Source organism: Panthera pardus, unplaced genomic scaffold (assembly GCF_024362965.1).
Source record: "Panthera pardus isolate Hobbes unplaced genomic scaffold, ASM2436296v1 HiC_scaffold_16, whole genome shotgun sequence".
NCBI classification, from domain to species: Eukaryota; Metazoa; Chordata; class Mammalia; order Carnivora; family Felidae; genus Panthera; species Panthera pardus.
The window spans coordinates 137,103,736-137,129,243 of NW_026526721.1; the positions used below are offsets into that span (position 1 = coordinate 137,103,736).

General features: G+C 37.3%; 1 protein-coding gene across 3 annotated transcripts in view; it reads right to left on the minus strand.

The window, feature by feature from the left end:
* Positions 1-25,508, minus strand: part of ZNF385D (zinc finger protein 385D) — an 894,647-nt gene that overhangs the window by 117,634 nt on the left and 751,505 nt on the right. For all 3 annotated transcript variants that reach the window (XM_053903848.1, XM_019435221.2, XM_019435226.2), the window contains one exon: positions 1,588-1,698. In XM_053903848.1, the coding sequence (XP_053759823.1) occupies positions 1,588-1,698 (111 nt within the window). The remainder of the gene's footprint in view (positions 1-1,587; positions 1,699-25,508) is intronic.

The following is a 25,508-nucleotide window of genomic DNA, read 5'->3' on the forward strand; positions in this document are numbered from 1 at the left end:
TATATCATTATCTGATCAGTTCCAAAGTGAAATATCAATACAATTTAAGAAGGAAAGAAATCAAGAAAGAGCCACTTAAAATAGCAATTACAGAACTATATGATTGCTTGTTAAATGTTTAGAAATGATCAAAATTGCAACTTTTGAGTTCAGAACTCTAATTTGCAAGTCGAGAGGACTCTTTCTTTCTTTCTTTCTTTCTTTCTTTCTTTACAACAGTTGGAGGAGATTATTGTATAACATTTATCAGTTGAAAAGATTTTCTGTTATTAAATTAAACTATGGCAAATGTCTTAAAATTCAAATCCAATCAAAGCACTCAGTATTTAAAAACAAACAACAAAACAAAACAAAAACCCCTAAACCGCTCTTTAAATAAAATGCCATATGTCTAGTATACCCTTTTTTTATATCTACAAATACCATTCAGGTGCTATGCTGGCAATCTACTCTTTTCTAAGCCAACAGAAGAAATATTATAAATCTACCTGATGATTTTAGTATGAGTTCATAAGATAGTAGCAATCCTTAAACAAAATGAAACATCCTCACAGAAGAAAAAAGATGCTTTATTACTGTCATGTCTATTTTCTGTGCCTGATTACTTTGTATGCTCTTCTCACCATCAGAGCCCCTACAGGACCCACTTGCCTAGAAAGATGAAATTTTCGAAAGCCTAACATTCTCCAGAATCCAGATCCGTTTGGTCATCTCCACACCACACATCAATTTAGGGCAAGATAATGCCAGCTTAGAGGAGTTACTTTACCATCCTCTGTTTGCCTATAGTATCAAAAAGTATTCTATTCCTAGTCCTTCTAAACCAACATTCCTTCTCTTTTCTGTATCTTTCAGCACCAACTCCACACCAAAGCAGGCAGGCAGTATTTGTCACATTGGCCACGGGCCAAAATTAGCTTCACTGTGATGAATCCAGAGATTTTCTGACCCTTAGAAAAGGTATGGAAAGTACAAATAATTCTCTGTGAATAATTTGCAAAAGCACTGGTCAGGTCTACAAATGTCTCCTTTCTATCATGTTTTCCACGTAAGTTTTATTCATCAGGGGCTCGAGTGCTTTGAGGTCTTTTAGACTCCCTATTAAAATGCTAATACTTCTGGGGTAATAACTTAAGAGCTCTATCACAAATATCATCAAGGACACAAGAGCTGATCTGGAATTGGGAACCACCAAGGCAGGTAAAAACATTTACAAAGCAAAATGTTGGCCTTGAGATACAATTTGGGACCTATCTTACTTCAGAGGAATAGTTTATTAAAAGTCTCGTTGGTCCTAAATTTGACTATTCCCCAAAGGGAAGTGTATTACCTAAAGTCAGCATTCCCAAGAGAGTATAAAATACCATTAAAGTGCAAGTACAAAATATTGTATATGTGTGATGTTCCCATAGTAAGCAACCAAAAATAATACAATAAACTCTGAAATTAAAGGACGTAAGGAGTTAAAAATATTATCTTTGAATTTTGACATGCTCAGTTACTGAAGAAAAATGTTTAAGGAATCTCTTCTGCAAGATTAGAACAGCATAATACATTTTTTCAGTGAATACTAAATGGTAAACTTACATCAGAATTAAATCTCAACTGGCAAATGTTGCATGATATGATTTGCTTTCTTCGATGAGGAAGAGGAACCCCGAATGTATGATTTATTACAGCTTTCTGAATCGGGTCCATCTGTAATGAGAAAGAAAATACAACAAATAGAAATAAAGCTTGTCAGTTCCATTGGAATGTTGCCTATTTCATTAAAGAGCCAATCTGTACAGCTTGAATCTACTGCTCACATTATAAAAAACATTTTTATTCTAAGAAACAGCATTTCTACTTTCTTGGAAAATAGACAATAAGCTCGAAGCTCAGTATGATAAGAAAATGATAAATGTACCCATTAGAGTTTGCATACTAACTGTTTTTCTCATTTACGATCAACAATTGTCTCAGTTTGATAAACCTAAAATATCATTAAAGGTTTATCAAAACTCAAGTTATTGCAAATGTCAGCAATCTTACACAGTAGTGTGTCTATGCCATTGCCCCAAAAATGGACTTGTGAATAGACTTGGTCAGATGAACAGTTCTGAAAATAAATTATGCACCATAATCCAACATTAACCTTATGCTTTGTTCGGTACCTTTTCTATGTTAAGAATGTAGTATATAAATCCTACTTTCTAAGAATTCAAATGTATAGAGCTATCAATTCACTCAACTATCATTTATTGACCATTTAGCATAGATTGCTATTCTATGAACTTATTATTTGAGGCTCAGACAGTCTAGACCAGGTTAGTTATCTTTCTCCATCCCATATTCTCAGGATAGGTCAAGTGCAACCAAACACACAGTATCAGCAATCCAGCTCTGATAAAACTCATCAGCTTTGTCCTACAGTCTACATCAGTGGTTCTCAACTGTTGGAGTCAGATAAAAATTTTGATCTGCTTCTTAATACTTGTGCAATCTCTTTGCTTATCTGTGTCTCCCTGAGGTGGTGATGAGTTTTAACAGTAATAACATGTGAAATTTATTTAGCACAATCAGTGCTAAGCACATTACGAAGTCAATAAATGTTGGCTATTATATTTTCTCTATCACAGCACATGTGAAGATCAAAGTTAACTTGAGTCTCACGCTCCTATGGTCATTGTTGGCACACTATTAATTTCTCACATGACCAAGAAACATTTCCAAATAAACGTTACGCATACAGCCATTACTTCTGTTGAATGCCTGCAAACTTTAGAACTCTTAACCCTCATCAGATATAAAGTTCTTATGATCGTCTCACAATGGATTAAGATGGCTTAGAAATGATTTGACATATACTACAAAGCTAAGAATGTGTCTGTGAAATGATGCTCTAATATTCAGCTTCTGTGATACGTTGTAGTTTGTTGACTGCCCTAAACAAGTCACTGACAAATTCCACGTCCTTTTGTGTATTTCAGATTATCAAAACCAGCTCACTCATAGGCTGTCTTCACAGGTAAGTAGGAGGAAGCTTCTGTCTATATAGTCACAATTCCCACTAGGCTACCTAGGCATTCTTAATGTACAGAAAAAATAATAGCACTCAGCATTTATTAAGTGCCTTCTATGAGCTAAGTAATAGGCTAGGCTTTTTATATATTAAATAGTTACAACGATTAAGAATAACTTAAGGTTTATCTTGATAAAAGGTTTATCTTGACCATTTTGGGGTCACCGGGGTGGTTCATTTGGTTAAGCGTCCAACTCTTCATATTGGCTCAAGTTGTGATCTCATGGTCATGTGCTCAGTGCAGTGCCTGCTTGGGATTCTCTCTCTCCCTCTCTCTCTCTGCCCCTTTCCCGATCTCATACTCTCTCTCTCTCTCTCTCACATACACATACACACACACACACACACACACACACACACTCTCTCTCTCTCTCTCTCTCTCTTAAATCAATGAACATTAAAAAATGTATACTTTATTTAAAAAATGTCATAATTTTTATCTTCCATCATCACTTTCCTTTTTTTTATCTGATGTTCATCCTTTCCCATATTCTGGAGGAAACTCAGCTACCCCATGATTTTTCTGGTCATTTCCAGAAATTGTTTAAATTCTAGGATCCCCTCTCTCCTTATTAGTGAATTCTATCATACTTTTTTTTTTCATATCATACTTTCTTTTTAACCAGTTTTATTTTAGGTATAATTTACATATAATAAACTTTAGCAACGTTAAGTGTAGAATTTGATGGGGTTTGGCAAATACGTAAAAGTAGTATTATCACATAGAACATTTCTATTACCTGGAAAAGTTTCCTCCTGCCTCTGTGTGGTCAATAATGACTCCTACTCCCCACCTCTGAAATCACTGGTCTGTTATCTGTTCTTTTTGCCATTTCTTGAAGTTCATCCAAAGGGAATCATACAGCATGTGGTTTTTTTGGGCTTGACGGCATTTTTTTTTTTTTTTTTTTTTTTTTTGAGAGACAGCACGCATGAACCTTAAGTAGGTTCCACATCCAGCACGGAGCCGGGCATGAGGCTTGATCTTACGACCATGAGATCATGACCTGAGCCTAACTCAAGACTTGGGCACTGAGCCAACTGAGCCACCCAGGCACCCTGCCCGACAGCTTTCATTCAGTATGATGCTTTTAAGATTCATCCATGTTGTGGCACGCATTATTAGCTTATTCCTTTTATTGCTGAGCAGTATTCCTTTTACACGGATGTGCCACAATGTCTTTATCCATCCGTCAGCTGATGAACATGGGAATTGTTTCCAGTTAATTCTTATTATCTTTTCGAGTCTTAACACACAGTCTAAAGTACATTCCTACATTCAGTTCCGTGTCTTAATCTACACATTAAAAATCAATTTAAAGCTACAGTCTCTTTTGGGGCACCAAGGTGACACGGTTGGTTAAGTGTCTGACTCATGGTCTCAGCTCAGGTCATGATCTCATGGGTTCACGAGCTCGAGCCCTGCATCGGGCTGTGCATTGATGGCCTGGAGCCTGCTTGGGATTCTGTCTCTCATTCTCTCTACCCGTCCTCCCACTTGTGCTCTCTCTCTCAAAATAAATAAACTTAAGAAAAAAAAAAGGCTACTCTCTCTTTCTTAGCTTAGACCTACAAACATGGTATAAGTTCTTTTTTCTCTCCCTCTCTATACACACACACACATAAACACACACATATATGTACATATATACACACACATATATTTTTTTCTTCAAGTCCCCTACCCCAGCTAATCTTCCAAACCTTCCTCAACCCCATTTCATCCTCCTTTCCTCAGAGCCTAAATGGAAAATGCACAGAGTTTGACAAGCCAGAAGCCACACAAATGTGTGAATCTGGCTGCTTCAACAGCCATCATTCTGTGTCTCAGGATCACTTTTATCCTTGTTTAAACATGCCATCGCAACGCTTCTCTGACAACAATCATAGAGAACACTTGGGGATAATTTCCCTTTCAGCCCAACACCTCAGGAAAAATTAAAAGTGGAAAGAGGTCGCTGACTTAGAGGTAGCTGTTTTATCATATGCTACTGCATCTGTTTGGTGCATAAATGGGGCCCATTCCCATCTGGGGATAAGGTGAATTATGCCTAGAATCCATTTAGGAGTACTGAAGTCCCCTTAGAAGGATACTATAATATAAAAAAATATGGGGCGCCTGGGTGGCTCAGTCGGTTGAGCGTCCGGCTTCGGCTCAGGTCACGATCTCATACTCCGTGAGTTCCAGCCCCTCCTAGGGCTCTGTGCTGACAGCTCGGAGCCTGGAGCCCGCTTCAGATTCTGTGTCTCCCTCTCTCTCTCTGCCCCTCCCCCGCTCATGCTCGCTCTCTCTCTCTCTCTCTCTCTCTCTGTCAAAAATAAATAAACATTTAAAAAAATAAATAAATTACACATTTATATTAAAGATGCTCTCTGAAAATGAATAGTGCTGAATTTTTATCATATACTGGTGCACAGCATATTATTTTGGTCTTTCAAGTAACACTGGGGAAGCAGTGACCACATTCCATCCAAATTTGTGTAGGAGGTGTTTTGGAACTAGACATTTAATGTGAATGTGGCAGATTCTCTAGATTTAATTCTTTTGTTTGAATTGAATGATGTTCTGATCACTGTGACTGTAAAATCAAATTTCAAAATGCAAAGTAGAATCTTCTTCTTCAGAGACAATTTTATTTCCCAGTATACTTAAAAAAAAAAAAAAAAAAACTCCACCTCACCGAATTATATTTCAATGGTGGATTTCACAAACTATAGTTATATCAACAAAAGTAATTATCTTTATCATTTTAGAAATCCAACACAACAAAACGGTGAGTTTAATGCCTTTATTAATGAGCATGAATCCTATTCACCTCTCTAATATATACATCTTTAAGTAAAACCGTCTGTAACAAGGAATCATGAAAGGGTAAAATCTAAATAATAAATAACAATCGGTTCTGTTGTTAGTTAATTAAATGATACCATGGGGCACCTGTGTGGCTCAGCCGGTTGGGCATCTGACTTCAGCTCAGGTCATGATCTCGCGGTTCATGGGTTTGAGCCCCGCTTCCGGCTCTGTGCTGACAGCTCAGAGCATGGAGCCTGTTTCAGATTCTGTGTCTCCCTCTCTCTCTGACCCTCCCCTGCTTATGCTCTGTCTCTCTCTCTCTCTCAAAATAAACATTAAAAAATTTTTAAAAAAATTAATAAATGATACATGTAAGTAAAAGTCGCATCTATTATCAACAAGCCACTTCAATCATTTTGTCTAAATATACCATTATTCATCATTATAATCAAACATTTTGTTTAACAGGAAGCCTTATGTGTTGGTTCCCCCTCCCCACCATAGGTTGTGATCCGTCAAAACAATGACACCTTATTGTGTGCATGCATTTTATCATGAGGAGTTTTTCTACAAAATCAGTCTCAAGAGACGCCAATGTGTATAGGCAAGAAAAAGGGGTTCTTGGGTAAAATAAACTGCAGGAAACCTCAGTGCTACAGGCTGGACATTCACAGTGCCCAATAAAATATTAAATTCTCCGAGATGACCTACAATAAAAAATCTGTTTTAAATAAGTAATTTCTAAAATAATGTAACCAAAACTTTTGTTTTCTTTGTTTTTAAATTTTAACGTCCTTGTTTAGTGCATACAGTTAAGAAAGTAATGACCTGGGAATAAAATCACCATAAAAATACAAATGAAAACATAAAGCAAAAAGTAAACCAAAAATGTAACAACAAGAAATCAGATCCATAAAAGCTTCAATACATTTCACTTAACTCATGCAGCACTGAATTAAAAACTAAATTAAATGGTAAACTCCACATGATATTTTCATACATATTTATCTAATGTCTAAAGTGGGATTTTTTGATGGCTAAAATTTTCCAAACACATTATCCAACCCCCCAAACAAGCAAAAGTGAAGAATGATACAGTACCTATTCATATGTGTACCCAAACTCTAGCCTAAAATTCAATTTCAAACTCTGCTAGGGCCTTACTTAAAGCCAAATGAATATGTTTTTCTTCATTTTAGGCTTAAGGATCTTTGCATTTCTATCTCAGGTCTTACTTTTCCCTTTCCTCCCCTCTGGGCATTCTGCCAAATCGATTCGTAAATGAGCATAGAAGGGACAGCCACTGCTCAAGATTCCCTTCTCTAAAATGCCTGTTGTATTTTCTGAGGATGGGGGTTAGCCCTGAGTTTATATTCTCTGCTTTAAAGACTTCCTCTCTTTCTTTTCCTATTATTATTGTGGCTTTCGGTCTTAAAATCAAAGAACAAAAACGCAAATGCCAGAAAGTTTAGAAGTTCAGAAATATAAAGGTTGTCTCTTCCACCTGATATTTCTATGTAACAACGACTGGTAACAATAACTCTAAAGGTGACGCTCACAGGCATTTACTGTGTATTTTTATGTTTATGAGCGCCATTTTTATCCTAACAACTTACTATAAGCTCTCATTGCCCCGTGCCTAACATCACACAACTACTAAGAGGCATAGCCAGCTAAGACATACAACATCTCACTCTGCCCTGCTGTCTCTGGCAGGAACCGACATCAAGCTTTGTGATGTCCTTTGTCCTGGATGTTTGTGACTCTGTAGTATTAGGTGACACTGGGCTGAGGTCCTGGTGGATTTGTTACGTCAACTATGAATTAACAAAATTTGAGCTTATATTACTTCCATTCACATACTAGGAAGCACTAATAAAAAATCCTAATTATCCTAATCCTGCAACAAACTTGTTCATTTGTAAAATTTGCAATGTTGACATTTTGCTTTCACTTTTTAAAATGTTTTGATTTTTTTTTTTTTTTTTGAAAGAGAGAGAGAGAGAGAGAGCAGGGTAGGGGCAGAGAGAGAAGGGGACAGAGGATCCGAAGCAGGCTGTGTGCTGGACAGACTGACAGCAGCAAGTCCCATGTGGGGCTCCAACGCATGAACTGGGAGATAATGACCTTAGCCAAAGTAGGAAGCTCAGCCAACTGAGCCACCCAGGCACTGCTTTAACTTTTTTTTTTTTAATGTTTATTTTTTTTTTGAGAGAGAAACAGTGTGAGTGGGAGAGGGGCAAGAGAGAGGGAGACATAGAACCCAAAGCAGGCTCCAGGCTCTGAGCTGTGAGCACAGAGCCCCACACAGGGCTCAAACTCACGAACCAGGGGATCAAGACCAGAACCAAAGTCAGATGCTTAAGTGACTGGGCCACCCAGGTGCCCACTTCCCTGCTTTAACTTTTTAAATGGATATATATACATTTAAAAATGTATATATATTAAGTGTATCTATCACTAAAAGTTTATCTATTGTGAAAATGTTGTTTTTTAACCTGTGCATACTTCCATGTTAATCACCATCCCAATAAACATATAGGACATTTTCAGCAATCTAGAAGGTTCTCAGAATGGAGCCATAAGTTTGGAAGTCCCCATGCCACCTGCACTTCTGACAAACAGGCTACAAATTAGGGGGTCTGATAACTTGCTAGAATGATTAGCAGGACTCAAGAAAATACTATACTTATGGTTAGAGTTTTATTATAAAAGATACAAATCAGGGCTGATGGGGGTTTTGGGGTAATGATGGTGTGGTCTAGAGCTGACAGCCAAGAAAGAATTCTTGAAGAAGTCTTTGGTGCAAAAAGGTGATTTTTATTAAAGCATGGGGACAAGACCCAAGGGCAGAAAGAGCAGCACTGGGGTTGGGACCAGTATCTGATTATACACCCTCAGGTTGGGAGGGGTCTAGGGATAGAGTTAAGTCTCTAAGGTATTTTGGAAGCAAGGTTTCCAGGACCTTGAGGGGCTTGGTGTCATTAGAAAAATGCCATTTATTACCATTTAGTAAAACCTCAGTCATGAGACCCTTCAGATGTATATCAGGGGGCCATAAGCTTGGAGTATGATTGCCAGCATATATCTTGGGGGATTTGAGATAAAGGAAGCTTCCAAAGGAATTTTCATATGTTCAGGTGGACTTACAGGATCCTGGGGGTCAGGATAATGTTAAGCCGAGATTCCCTTTTGCCCCTAGCAAAGTGTCATCATCATCAAGGCAGAGGAGCTCCTAGAGGGAGGTCACTCTGCCTATTTCAAGGACTTGTCAGTAGGCTATAGGCAGTAAGGGAATTTAATTTTTCATTTGCCTTAGTTTCCCCATCACCATGGTAAGCACTTAAACCCCTTTCCTTTGTTCTTGGGTAGCCAGGAGTGTCCAAAAAATATCACACATATCCCACCTGGCCGGGGGTGGAGAGGTGCTATTAGCCTGTACTTGCCCTCAGCCTGCCCTATGCTCCCTCATCAGGACCAACCAAATGGAGAGTCCCAAAGGGTGATGTCTGGTAGAATCTTGAACATGGAGCTTCCAGGTCACTTCCCCAAGAAATTGGAATGCATCACCCTTCCCCAAACCCTCACAGCTAAGAAGTAGGCCCAAACCTTGGCGTCTAGAGTTAATATCTATTGAGGTTTCATCACATACACAGGGCCGACTGACTGAATCATTGGCAAAGTGAATGAACTCAATCCCTAGCCCCACTTCCCTTCCTGGAAATCCAGAATGATAAACCCAATCCTCTTTCTGGTTGGCCTTTCTGGTGACCAGCCTCCCTCCAGCCCGAGTCATCTCATTAGTGTAAACCCAGGTGTGATCCAGGGTGTGCATGATTCACAAAGCCACTTACCACTCAGGAAACACCAAGATTCTAGAGCTCCACCTAAAATCTAAAAACTGAGGACAAGGAGGCCCAAATTCTTTATTATACAACAGTTGTGCATCTTTACACATATTTTTACACAGCTATAAACATAATATAGAATATTTTCTTTTTTTTTTCATTTAACAATATATCTTAAGAATACTTTCATTTAGCACCAGTTTTCATATTTACCAATTAAATGGTGGCATACTATTTCATTACATGATTGTACCACAATTTATTTAGCCTGTTGTTGGATATTTAGTTTGTCACAATTTAAATAGCACGGCACAGATCATCTGTATTGGTGTCACTTTGTTAAGAACCACAGCATTTTAGAGCTGGGAAGAATCTGAGTGATCGTATTTTGCCTTCTCATTCTATTGACAAGGCCACTAAAGCCCAGAGATGTGAGTACCAGTAGTAGAAAATGCACAACAAACCAATTCTCCACATCCCTGTTCTAGGTTCTTACAGCTGTAACATGTGACAGTGAGTCTAATCCCTCCTCTTTGCACCCCCAAATAGGAAGTAACAAATGGTTAAGATGTAGTCTGAAATGTTGCTGCTCTTATTTGCTAGTTGTTCTTTTTTAGTCTTTCTAAGCTTCTATGTCTTTACCTCTAAAATGGAGTGATAATCACATTGGGTTATTTCGAATAATGAACTATATAAAGTGTACACTGAGCCCAGCCCTGTGCCTGGGCATGCAATAAAGGTAACTGCTTCTTCTATTACTATTTTATAGCAATAATAGTGAATATCATCATTCCTTTCCAGAAGCAAAAAAAAAAAAAAAAAAAAAAAAAAAAAAACCTAAAAAAAGAGTAGAAAGATACCTTAAAGGGTCCATGTGATCCAAAACCATCCAGAAAAAAAACACATAAATTTAACTACAATCAACCGTGTAATTGAAAAAAATAACAATAGCTAATTTTAAATGAGCACTTAGACGTGTGAGGCATTGTCAATAAGGACTCTATGTCTCATTAAGTCTTTACAGTATCCCTGTAAGGGAGACACTTTGGTTTTTTCCTTTTAATAAATTTAATTTTTTCTATAACAGTTTTAAGTTCACAGCAAAACTGAGCAGAAGGCACAGCAGTAGATACTTTATTTGCTCCCATCTTACATATGAGAATGTTTAGGTACAGAGACATGAAGTTAAGCTCTCACAGGTAGGCAGGTCTAGACTGGTGATCCGAATTCAGGTAGTCTGGCACCACCATTTTCCCAGTTGATAAACACAGTGCTAGATTTTCCTTCACCAGCAAAAGAAAAATACCAATGTCTTTACACATACACACACAGGCGTGGATGGGAGAAAATGTCTGCAACATCCAAATCATCAAAGGTTATTTGAGGAGCTGTAGAAATCACTATGATTTCTAAAAGATAACATACCAAAGCCAAAATGTTCAAGGCATATTAAAAGGCAATTTGTAGAAGAGAAAATCTGAACGGTCACTAAAAAAATAAAATGTATTGGTTATTGTGAAAGTAAAGTTTAAAATAACAAGAAGACAGAAGGCAAAAACAGTCTGACAACATTTCGTACTGACAAGGATTTGGGAAAAGTGCAGAAAAATTTGGCATCACCCAGTAAAACTGAAAATGAACTGAACATATGATCGGAACATTCAAGCTCTGAGAAACTCTGGCTCCTGTGCACTAGAAGATTATTACAAGGAAGTTCCCTGTAGTTTTTTTTGGTATCAGTAAAAACTTTAAAACAACCTAACTAGCCAATAATGAATATTCAAAGAGGTATAAAATAAAATACCATACAGAAGTTACAAGGGATTCATTAAATATTTCTTTATCAGCATGGGGATATAAACAAAATATAATGTGTCAGAATATCTGCAATATGACATCAGAACTTACAAAAAAATCACATATGCATACCCAATAAGTAAAATAAGAAGGAACGATTAGGATAGCATCATTTTATAACTCCTAAAGAAATAATGTGCCCAGGAAATGCCCATTACTTAGCTAATGAACCAAAAGAGACAACCAAATATCAGGTGTCTCTTGAAGAACTACAAAACCCCTTGCAAGGAAGTCATGCTCAAAATAACAAACTTACATCCGATCAAGCCTCTGGATGTAATTACCCATTCTTAGGAAATATAGAGACGTGGGGCACCTGGGTGGCTCAGTCAGTTGAGCATCCGACTTCACCTCAGGGAATGGTCTCACAGTTCATGGGTTCGAGCCCCGAATCAGGCACTGTGCTGACAGCTCAGAGCCTGGAGCCTGCTTCAGATTCTATGTCTTTCTCTCTCTCTGCCTGTTCCCCACTCACGCTCAGTCTCTCTCTCTCTCAAAAATAAGTCAACAGCAAACAGGAAATATAGGGACAAAAGAACATGGTAAAGGTCTCTACATGGATGGAGAAAGGGGAATATTCATGCATTGTTGGTGAGAATGTAAATTGGTGCAGCCACTGTGAAATACAGTATGGACATTCCTCAAAAAATTAAAAATAGATTACCATATAATTCAATAATTCCACTTTTGACTATTTACCCCCCAAAATGAAAACACTAATTTGAAAAGATATTTGGACTCTTACACTTACTGCAGCATTATTTTTAATAGCTAAGATATGGAAGCAACTTAAGGGTCCATCAATATATAAATAGATAAGGAAGATGTGGTATGTGTGTGTGTATATAATACATACAATATATACCACATCTTTCTTATCTATTATGTACATACATACATCAGCCATATATACATATATATGTATATATTTATCTTATCTATATCTATATATCTATTTATATATTTATATATCTATTTATATACCTTATCTATATATATTTATATATCTTAACTATTTATATACATACACATATCTGCTACAAAAAAGAAGGAAATCTTTCCATTCACAATATTGAGGGTCCTAGAGGTGTTATGCCCAGGAAAATAAGTCAGAGAAAGACAAAGACCATATGTGTTCACTTATATGTGAAATCTAAAAAACAAACAAATGACCAAACAAATGAATGAACAAAAACAGAAACAGATTCATAAATTCAAAGAACAAATTGATGGTTGCCACAGGGGAGGAGGGGGGGCAGGCAACATAGGTGAAGGGGATTAAGAGGCACAAACTTCCAAGTTATAAAATAAATAAGTCATGGGGATGAAAAGTGCAGCAAAGGGAAATAGGATTGTAATAGCGTTGTATGATCACAGATGGTAACTATACTTATGCTGGTGAGCACTGCATACTGTACATAACTGTTGAGTCACTGTATTATACACCTGAAAGTAATGTGTCAGTTAGACTTCAATTATCAAAGGAAAATTCTCCAGGGCACCTGGGTGGCTCAGTCGGTTGAGCATCCGACTCTTGGTTTTGGCTCAGGTCATGATCTCGCGGTTCGTGGTTTCAAGCCCCATGATGGGCTCTATGCTGGCAGTGTGGAGCCTGCTTGTATTCTCTCTCCTCTCTTCCCCTTCCCCGCTCCGTCTTTTTCTCTCAACATAAATCAATAAACTTAAAAAAAAAAAAGTCGTCACACTAATGAAATCAATAAATAGCTAGAATGTAATAGGGGAAGACCTATAACTTTAAACATACTTAAGAGACCTAGCAATCAATTATAAACAATGGGTATTACTGGATCAAAATTCCAACAAACTATTTAATAAACATTACAAGACAACAGCGGGGGGAATTGGATATTCACAGTAAGGAATTATTTTTGATTTTTAGTGGTAATAATTGTTGTGTGGCTATGTATTAAATAAGTCATCGCTGGGGCGCCTGGGTGGCTCAGTCGGTTAAGCGTCCGACTTCGGCTCAGGTCATGATCTCGCGGTCCGTGAGTTCGAGCCCCGCGTCGGGCTCTGTGCTGACAGCTCAGAGCCTGGAGCCTGTTTCAGATTCTGTGTCTCCTTCTCTCTCACCCTCCCCCGTTCATGCTCTGTCTGTTTCTGTCTCAAAAATAAATAAACGTTAAAAAAAATTAAAAAAAAAAAGTCATTGTTTAGAATACATAGTAAAATATATACTGAGGAAACAATATTATGGCTATGTTTGCTTCAAAATAATTGAGAATATTTGGGGGCTAAGTGAGTGGAGATATAGACGAAGTAAGATTGGTTCCGAGTTGTTAACTACTGAAGCTAGGTATTGGCTATGTGAGTTTTTATTATACTGTTCTATTTTTGTACATGCTTGAAATCCACCATAAGATAGACTTAACAATAATCACACACACACACAATCTATAAATGGTTTGTGGACACACAACATGTGTATCTAAGAGCATACCCATGTATACTAGAGTGGAAGGAAGGATGCATACCAAACTCGCAACAGTTGTTGTCTTTGGGGATCTTAGAATGTGACTGGGACAGTGGCTCCAGAGGACGAGAGCTACATCCATAACATTTCATTCCTTCTAAAATGTGGAACTAGAAGCAAAAGTGACAAAATATTAACAGCTATAAAATTCTGGGTGAATATGGGTTTCGCTACAGTATTTATCATGCTTTTTACTTACTTTAAAAGATCTACAAGTAAATGTTCACATGCGAATCCCTCAGTAGATCATACGTGAGTGAAAATAAGTTGAGGGATGATGCCTTTATTCTCCTTTCTTTGAAATTTGGGCTGGTAGGGAATTTAACAGGAATACCAATCACCCAAGACTAAGACACAGCTCGGAGCGAGGTATATGGGGGTGCTGAATGGAGATACGCATGAAGTTCCATGGTTTCTCTGCTTTTGCCAAACAGCAAAGGACACACAAGAGTTCATTCAACAAATAAATTCATTCAACTGGAGGTAGCCTTATTCCCATGAATCTCATTAATCAGGCCATGCCCCAATCTTCTGATTTAAATAAAGTAGAAAATATAACACATATAAGTCACATAGGTTCATTAACGGTATAGCCATTTTTCAAAGCAACAACCTTCAATTCTTTTGTATATTCCAGTTTTTTTTGTCTTGAAAACTATTTTCCCCATGCTTTCTAGCTCATCTTCCCCTGACTAACACTTACTCACTTTTCAGGACTCAAATTTTCAGGATACCTAGCTGGCTTCTCTCAAATGGGCTAAGTCCTCCCACTTATCCAGCAAAACACTCCATCATACCATCGATGATATCTCTTAACTTGTTTGTCTCTCCCAACAGAAAGTCAAGCCAAGGCAGGGGTGGGTCTCCTTGTTCTTTTTCTCAGGAAATTAGTGGAGTGGCTCCCACTTATCATGGGCTCAATGCATGTCTTTTGAGGTGCTAAGTAAACTGAATAATATTGAAACCCAATAAAAAGAACATAATACCAATCTTGGAATGGTATTAACAATAGCAGTGAGAAAACATGGATTTAGGAAACTTTAGGCATTGAAGGTAAAGTAAGCTTATTGGAAGCAAAGTCACAGGAGAAATGATTCCGTGATACAATACGGGATATAGGATATTGACTTGGGGAGTAGAATCTAGAATTACAAGCTAGCACGTAGAATTTGCATATATTTCCATCTAAGCAACAGGGCAATTGTTGATAGGTTCTTTCATCTACCCGTTATGTGCCAACATGAGGCCACCTTTTCACCAGGCATCTTCCTCAGCAAAGGCTAACAGCCATACTGGTGCCCTGATCAGTTAAGGAGAAGATGATTTTGCTCAAAAAAACCAGTACTTGACTTTGATTGAGCAAAGGCATTTGGATGCTCTCCAAGCACTCAAGACATGTCCAAATGTGAGAGATTTCATTGTCAGTAGATCTCTGCCATGGCTCCTTTTCCTAATGTTCTATGAATAGGCTAATAAAGTGAAATCTAAAAAGCTCAAAGTAAATGATGGATTAGCTTGAGGGGATTTTAAGACATTACCTTTCTCAGAATCCTTCATGATCATGCAAACTGCATTTAACCAATGTATTATGGCCCAGTCATGGAATATACACAGATACACGCATTTTAGGATTTTCAAGTGCAAATATGAAATTGTGACCAATACAATTTCTCAGTCATGGAAGTTCAATCCTGGTTACAACTTTAGAAATTATCTCTTTGTGGTATTTTCAGTGGGTGGGATCTATGTTTCACACATGTTTATATGCCCTGTGGCTCTCATTCCTTTCTGTGGAACTCAAAATATATTTAAAATTTATTGAAACTTCTCAGTTTATAAATGAGAAAAGCTATACCCTAGAGTGGGGGAGGAAGTTGGAGAAAAAAAGGAAGGAAAGGTGATTTTATTCCACTGATGGGCTCCCTTTTTCTGCAATGTTATACTTTTTGCTAGTCAAAAGAATACTAAGTTTGTCTGAAAAGAATGAAAGTTGCCTGATCACACTAATAATGCCCTGTAGAGAAGGTTGCAGGGCTTAATTTAGATGTTTTAAAAACTTTGTTATTAGCATTACAGGGACTTAATTTAACTCAAATGTTTTGATGAGAATCCTGCTTCTGGTGGACTTAAATAGCAAAATCTCTTCCAAAGACAGCAAATGCTTAAGGATCCTGTCTGTACAGGAAGTCAGGTTTCTCAAGAGACTTTAGGGTTGGTCTCTGAATAAGATTTAAAGTAATTAAACCAAACAACTCCAGAGTTGGGATTCCATTTACATGGAACGCCCCAGAGAGCATGATATTATTGACTGAGCAAGAAAATAAATTCTAGAAATCTATTCTATTACCTGCTGTACTAGAAGTCCACAAACACATCTGGTTCCCAGGCAGGTCACTAAACTATGGGTCAGGTATTGAAATCTGCTGTGCTGTGAGATGAACGGAAAGGTACGGACAAATATACTGTTGCACATAAATTAAACGTGGCTAAATTGAAAGAATTTTCTCTTACTTATTCTGGAAGTATGTCCTTCCTACTTTTCTCTTGAACTCCTTTCTTTTACAGAATCATGATTTTATCAGATGAATTTATTTATTTATTTATTTATTTATTTAGGTAGGTAGGTAGGTAGTTCTGGCTTGAAAAATTAAAATGTAAAAGTCCTATGCTAATTGGCTTTTTTAAATTTAAACTTTTTTTAATGTCTATTTATTTTTGAGAGAGACAGACAGACCGCAAGCAGAGGAGGGGCAGAGAGAGAGGGAGACACAGAATCCGAAGCAGGATCCATCCAGGCTTTGAGCTGTCAGCACAGAGCCCTATGCAGGGCTTGAACCCGCAAACTGCGAGATCATGACCTGAGCCGAAGTTAGATGCTTAACTGACTGAGCCACCCTGGTGCCCCCAGTTGGCCTTTTAACATTTTCTTTTTTAATATTTTAACCATGTGTTCATTTCCTGGGGCTGCCATAACGAAATACGGCAAATTTGTTGGCATTATCTCACACTTCTGAGAGCTAAAAGTTCAAAATTGAGGTCTTGGCAAAGCCGTGCTTCCTCTGAAATCTGTAAGGAGAATCTTTCCTGCCTATTCCTAGCTTTCGGTGTTTTCCCATCAATGTTTGGCAATCTTTCACTTATAGATGCCAAGGATTACTATAATCCTCCGCTTTCACACTGCATTCTTCCTATGCGTGTCTGTCTCTGTGTCCAAATTTCCCCTTTACAAGGACACCGGTTATATTGGATTTTGGACCACTCTACTGAACTCACTGTAACCTGATAACCTCTGCACAAATAAGGTCATGTTTTGGGGTCCTGTGGGGCTCAGGCTTCAACATATCTTTCTGAGGGATAATTCAACCCATAATAAATGGAAGGGATAGTGTGAAAATCTAGAAGTCACTGTAAAATTTTACTCAGGCACTAATTCTAGGATTTCTTGGTTAAAGGAAAAGTAAAACTTAAAATCAGTTTCTTTTCTTTTTTCTAGAGGTTTTATTATTATTATTTTTAATGTTTATTTATTTTTGAGCGGGGGAAGGGACAGAGAGAGAGGAGGACAGAGGATCCGAAGTGGGCTCTGTGCTGACAGCAGGGAGCCTGGTGTGGGGCTTGAACTCATGAATCATGAGATCAAGACCTGAGCTACAGTTGGGACACTTAAATGCCTGAGCCACTGAGACACCCTTTAAATTCAGTTTCTTTGTCTTGTTAACATGATCAGTATAAGCCTCAAAGAATGTTGCAATCCCCAAGGATCTGGAAGAAGAAAGAAGTTCCAAATATTGAAATACACAGAGAGAGGAGAATGGAATTGAAAGAAGGAGTGTAGATCTTTACTAGCAAGCCTGCAAATAATTGAGATGAGGTGTTTCTGAAATGTCACAAAATGAAAGTTATGAGTGTCTAGAAAGTTTAAATAGTGGCACATTAGTATGATCTACGTGATTATCATGATTTTAATTGTTTGGTTAAATTACAAATGACATATATTTATGGGCAGATATCTTGCACTGTATTTTTTTCTTGTTCTTTGTTTGTTTCTTTGTTGACATCACCATTTAATGCTTTTGAGAAAGGATAACGACGTCTGGGGTCTTTTTACACAAATTCCATCTCCATAGGTAATCTATATGATCTGTTCTAGCATGAAGATGCGAAGATAACACACATATTAAAATGAACCATGTCAGAATATTCCTGCTTGTTTTTATGTTAAGAACATAAATATACATATATGGCTGTGTATATGGATGTTCATGTTTGTGTCTGTGTATATACATGCGTGCCATGCATATTATTAAGGTACCAATTTACATACCAATATTTATCCACCAATTCCCTACATAGTCTCTCGCTACTTGGAACTTGGCATGACTCCATTTATTTTGTCCTGTGTTTGGCTAGACTTGATCATTTCTTGAAATATTCTACACCTCCTTGCACTAAAGTATTCATTCACTAACTTACACACACTTCCTACCCCTGCCCCCATATGTTTCCTATACACCTGTTTCCCTTAGCCAGTGATATGGAATTCAAGCCACAAAGGAGCATTTTGTATTTGTCAAACGCTGCTTTCCATGAACTAGCACAGGCCCGTATCTCGGATTCATTTCCATTCCTCCCTGCCTCTGATACTATATTCCCTTAATATAGATCTACCGGCAATTTCTTGCCTAATCTAACTGTGGTTTTTGTGTCCTTGTATTTTGTAAGGCTTTTTCCTTCCTTCAACCTTTATGACTTATTTCTTACATGTATAATTCCTGTCTATCACTCCAAATGTCATCTTTTCCAAGAGGAAGCCATCTGCCCTCTTAGTATGTAGGGCTAAAGACTCCTCCTCTCAAGTTTAACAACACCCTACACACCCCAGCATCATGTCACACGTTGTCTGCCACTCAAGCATTCTGCTTATAGTTCTCCCTTCCCCAAACTGAAAATACTCGTCTTCAAAAAACAGGTGTCTAAGCACAGAAAATGCTCAAGAAAGATTTATTGTTGAAGAAAGCAATTAGATATGTAAAAGTAGCTTATTCTAGCCAACTGTCAATCACTTTATTTATTATTTATTTATTTATTTATTTATTTATTTATTTTGTCAATCACTTTTTTAAAAAGCAGCCCAAGATATCACTCTTGATTGAAGGCACACTGTTCAATTGTATAGAAAAATGCACAGTCATCTGAGGCTAATTGTGTTTGAGACTTTGATGTCAATACTCAAAATAAACTGCATGTTGAGAAAGAAAATAATAATATGCCTCTGAAAATGCCTGCCGTATATTGAAGGCACCCATTCTTAGCCCTGGCTATACACACTGAGCATAAGCTGAGGAGCTTGTAAAAGGTACACAGCCAGAGCCCCAACACAAGGCAAATTCTGTCAGTGTTTAAAAGGACCTGTGTGGTGGGTGGCTAAGAAGTACACTTAAAAGCTTGATAACAGAATCAACTTCCTGTGATGAAAATGTTTTCCCCATGTGTTTCCAGGAAACCAATGTCTTCATTTCCATCAACAAATAATTTTTAGCAAAATAATCCTATAAAGGATGTGGTTTTGCCCTCATTTTACAGAAATGGAAACTGAGGAACAGCCAGGAGAATGATCTACCAGGGTAAACTTCATATTCTCAAGGAGCTCCAAGACTGAAATCCAGGTTTATTGAAGTCTAGTGTTCTTCCTACAAATTGCACCGACTCTGACATGTGGAATAACGTAAGAAACTTCTGGACTCAATTTAAAAACTGGAACTGAATTTGGGGTTGTTGGGAATTGGGAAAGGACAGGAAGAAATACACCTTCAAGAAAAAAGAACTGAGAAAAAAAATCACACCAGAACAAAGGCTATCATAAAGTATTTCTAACAATTGAGTTACTTTTATTATACTGTAGGCTACCTTTTTTATTTTTATTTTTTTAATTTTGAGAGAGACTGAGTGTGAGTGGAGGAGGGGCAGAGGGAGACACAGAATCCAAAACAGACTCCAGACTCTGAGCTGTCAGCACAGAGCCAGACATGGGGCTTGAACCCATGAAACGCAAGATCATGACCTGAGCCGAAGTCAGACACTTAACTGACTAAGTCACCCATGTGCCTCTACTGTCGGCTATTTTTAATCCCCCAAAGTGTTTCTAAAGCACTGATTCACTTCTCTTTCTCCTTTCTCTACTTTGCCTGTTTTTCACTTCCTGACCTTTTTAAGGATTTAAATTAAAATAACTAATGTAAAGCTGAACTAGTTAAAAGCTTGAATCAGATTCTATGAATTCCAAATGGTTAGCAAGCTGTTCTCAATTGTTAAGATCAAGGAAGGATGAAGACAGGGCTATCTGGTATTCCCAGAAATCCTAAAGATTAAACCAACCTGAACCCAAAGTAAAGGTGATCCAATACCTAAGGGTCTCTCTTAACCATGAAGGTGTATTAGATTTTGTTTGCATTTTAAACAATTTTGGTGTCTACCGTATAGAAACGTGTATATAAACCTTTGAAAAACAGTGCTGTTGGACTACTGGTGGCCTCTTGCATAAACCACAGCAAAAACTGTACAAACTATAAATTGTAAGAACATAAATTAGGGGTTTGCAAATAAATCTCAGATGTATTCCTGGGAGCAAGCGTTGTTGAGAATGACGGATTTAAGAAGTTATTTTGTTAGTTGGAACACTACATTGTGCATTTTGTATTTCCCATGCACTTCTGGCTTTCTTCATAGGGACTCTCTGCATGTATATAATTCTTTTCTATTTTTATTTATTTTCATCAAATAATGCATACGTGGTAACAAATCGAATAGTACACCAGACTTTCAGATAAAAAGAAAAATTCTTCCACTCTAACCCTCCCACCCCAGAGGTAAATGTGTGAAATGTTTATTATTATTATTATTATTACATTAATATTATCACTTTATGCCTGTTGACATCATAGCTCTAAATAACACACTAACATATTTCTATCTCTAGACACTAATAAAGAGGAGAATTTAACATATAGATACCACTGTACTTTTTTTCTTTTCATATTCCTTTCGATAGCCATTCAAAGTTTTCTTACTTTGAATATTCTATTATTTTACAACTACACATAATATTTAGTCCACATTTACCTTTGATTCCATTAACTTCAGTCAGGATCTCAAATTTCCTGCTTGAGTTATTAGTTTTCTTTCATCTTTTTGCCTTCAATTGTCAATTTCCAAATTCTCTCAACTATATTTACCCTTCAAAATGTTCAAAGTTTTCTAACTGAAATAGTCTGGCCTCTAATTACAGGCCCATTCTTCCAGGCTTTGTTCAAGGGGAACTTTAAAATTTAAAAGCTAATAAACAACATTACATTGTAATTACAACATTACCATTGTGTTGGCCTTATCAGTATTTTTGTCTGCTGATTACGTAATGTCATAGGATTCAATTTCTTTTTCTATGATTCCAATGCTTTGAATCTTGGCCTGTTCAAAAGAGACTATTTTAGTTTAGAGAAAAGTAGCTTCCACTTTATTATCCATCAAATGATCGAAATTCTGTCCTATTTTCGACTACTACATATACAAACCACACTTTCTTATTGTTCATTTTATGTCTTTTTCTATAAATGTATTTTACTTTAATTTAGAATGAATTTTCTTCTTTTTGATCAAAACCCATGTTTTTGGCCATATCATCTCATGTTCTCTGTTTTGTTCACACATCATTATACCTACAGGCCCTAATTCCAGACCTTCTCCAAGGTCCTGGCTTCCTACTTTTCTCCACTTTATTTTTCTGTGCACATCCATCCACCATCTATCTGGCTTCCAGAAATGTTTAAAACTTTATCTTTTGGAGACCCAAACATGTTCTGGGTCTTTGTTCTTCTGCAGCTTTGTCTTTTTTTTTTTTTTTTTTTTTGTATTTCTTCAGATTTATTTCGAGGAAATCTTAGAAGAAAAGGAATGGTATTTGTATGAACCTTGTCCTGTTTTAGAATAAAACTAGAAGTCATTCCTAAATATGTTTTAAATAGGGGTGCCTGGATGGCTCAGTCGGTTAAGCGTCTGACTTCAGCTCAGGTCATGATCTCGTGATTCGTGAGTTCGAGCCCTGCATCAGGCACTGTGCTGACAGCTCAGAGCCTGGAGCCTGTTTCAGATTCTGTGTCTCCATCTCTCTCTCTGCCCCTCCCCCATTCACACTGTCTCTTTCTCAAAAATAAATAAACATTAAACAATTTAAAAATATGTATGTTTTAAATAACAAATCTGAAGAGAGGTAACCTTGGCTCCTAAAAATGTGTACCAGTCCAATATATCTGATATCAATAAATTATAGTTTGCAGGTAAAGGCTTATTGTTGCTCTATTTGATTATAAAAAACTACTCCATTTAAATAATTACCCTTCTAAACAAATTTTAATATCAAGAACATGATTTAAGATCATGTCGCTTCCTTTGAGGTCTTCTGGGAACTCTTAGTGAAAGCTGCTTTCCACTACTTCTTAGAATAAGTAATTCCTTCAATCATGAAAATCATACATGACAGCTAAAAACTGCATTTTTCTCCTTCCTCTTTTACTGAATACACCTTGTATTTTAAGTGAACTTTGTAAACCAATTCTCCAGATCTTTCTTCATAACAAGTTACATTTTGTCAAAAAAAAAATATCTTGGCTAAGGAAAAACAAACACAAAAAAAGCAATCACAATGAAGAAAGTGCACACTACCAAAGACTTCTGCTAATTACCTGGCAAAATAATCTGGCTGCCTGAGCACATCTGGGATGGCAACGTTAAGTCTTAAGGAAAACACATCACAGATCAACTGTCAGGTGGCTAAACTGAATTTTGAACAATTCCAAAACATCAAACAGGAAAATCCCATGCACTGTATGACAGAGCTTGGCAAGAGTTTTTGGAGTCATTTGCACTTTATCATATAAATCTACACATGAGTAAAGTAAGGACAACAAAGGGTTCAAAGCTATGGTGAAGGTGATAGCTGTACAATGGAAAATAAAGAGATGGAATTGGTTTAAAAAAAAAAAAAGGTGTCCTGGAATATAAATCTTGTGGTGCATAGACTTGGGTTGACATTTAGAAATGGTCGCCTACTAATTTTTTGACTTTGGGAAAGAGTACTGGGAGGATTAAGTGAAATAATACATGGGAAGCACTTGAAAGAGAGCCAGGCATGTCATGGATCCACAGTGGTTTTGTGGTTTTCAGACATTATCCTCCTCCAGATACTGAGGGCCAAACAAGTGGAAGAAATAGTAACTTCTATGCTGCTTTTTTCAGTGCTTAAGATCACGCCTGAAATACAGAATCATGAAACAATATGCTGTATTGATTATTGACTGAAAGGTTAGTTAATACTACAACAAACTGAAAGCAATGAATTAAAGACCCACTGGGAAAGATGATCAGTTTGATCAGGTTTTGGGAAGAAACTGAACACACAGACCAAATATCTAGGCTTGCAAAAAGGGTGGTAGTTCACCAGTGTTGGTGAAGTCGCGGTAGTTCACTTGCTTGTGAAGTAGACAAGATGTTTTCTAGATCTCTGCGGACTTTTACGCAAGAAAGGTTTTGTAATTTAACTGTTGGGGCAGGTACAATAATGTAAAATAAATGGTTTTGATCTCTAGAAAAAAAAATTAGAATAGTAAAAGTGAGAAAAACATATAAATGCATTTTAATTCTAATTAGCAAGTGTTGAAATAAAGATATGAGCAAAGTGCCATGGAACAGAAGAAAGGAGACAATTACTCAATGTGGGGGTGTCCTAGAAGATGTCAGATGAATGGTCATATTTGGGCTGAATGGGCAAGTATTATTTAGATGGAAAAGGGGAAATGGCAATTATGAAAGAAACCACCCATGTAAAGGCATAGAAGAATGTGATATTGTCAATAACCATTTAAAAATTAGGAATAGGGGCATCAGGGAGGCTCAGGTGGTTAAGCATCCAACTCCTAATTTTGGCTCAGGTCATGATCTCATAGTTCATGAGTTCGAGTCCTACATCAGGCCATGCACTGGCAGCATGGAGCCTGCTTGGGATTCCTTCTCTCTCTCTTGTTCTCTCACTGCCTTTCCCCTGCTCCCTCTTTCTCTCTCTCTCTTTCTCAAAATAAATAAAGAAACATTAAAAAAACAAAAAGAAATAAAATTTAGGTATAAGTGGAGCACAGTGTGAGTGGAAGTGATGAAAGTACATAACGAGTCCTATGCTGATGAATTTGGGCTTTTGTCCTTTGAGCAACGCTAAGCTCTAAGAAAACATTCAGCTCAAAAGTATACGTAATGATATTTGTATTTTTAGAAAAATAATTTAGACAAGAACCTGAAGGGAGAAAAATCAATCTGGCGTCAGGAAGACAAATCAGGAGACCGTTGCAATAGTTCAGCAGAAAACACAGGTCAGGTCATAAATCAGCCAGTAGCAACTGGGAGATCGAAGGAGAGTTTGGGTAGATTTTTAAGAGATGCGCTTTAAGTAAGCATTATCTATTTGAAGTCAGTCCCGAGAACGATGGAGTCTTCTCATTTGAGGAAGAGAATGGATAGTGACAACATTAACCATCATATGAATAAAGGAAGAATGGCAGATCTCAGAAAGGTGTGTGCGTAGGTGTGTATGCGGGTACAAAAATTAATGAGTTCATTATGGGGAACATATTACATTTTATGTGCTAACAGCAGGTTTTATACAAGATATGTCATAGATATGTAGGAAATTAGAAAGAAGTCTCAGGAGTTTTAGTGTATTTAGTGGTGAAGTTACAAGTTTAGTAATTCTTGGTGTAACTGCGGAATGAGAGGGGATAATATGGAGTAGACTTTTGAGTAAGATTAGGAGAGATGGGACGACAAAGAGATTTCTGGGGGAGCGCTGGAGGAGAAACAGAGAATGGAACAACAGGGTCTAAGGGGCAAGGGATCTGGAAGGAAGGAATTACCATATAGCCCTATTTCTGTGCAACTTTTGAAGATTTCACCAACAGTAGATTCTATTGCCTCCTTGGATGTCCAATCTTAATGTCCAAAAACTTACAGAGCCTGCATTCTACATGGCAGGGACTGGGACGGAGCACTGTGATACAAACCCAAGATTAAGTCTCTGGTCTCAATAAATGTATCATCCAGAGGTGTAGGGGAAAGCTAGACGTATGTGGAGAAAATGGCAGTACAAGACAATGTTATGGTAATTGCTGTAAAACAGGGTCATAGTTAGAAACACAGGGGAGACACTAATGAATTTTGCTGGGCATGGGTCACAAAAGGCTTCAGAGTGGGAAAAGTTGTAAGTTAAAAGCAAAGTGTTTCTTTAAGCTTTCTCAGTAGTTTTAATTAGGTTTTTCTTTTTAGATGCTCATCTCTTAGCTAAATGGAAATCTTCTGATGAATTATAATTACTAGCTTCTTTCAAAATTTTACCTTCATTCAAAAATCCATGCT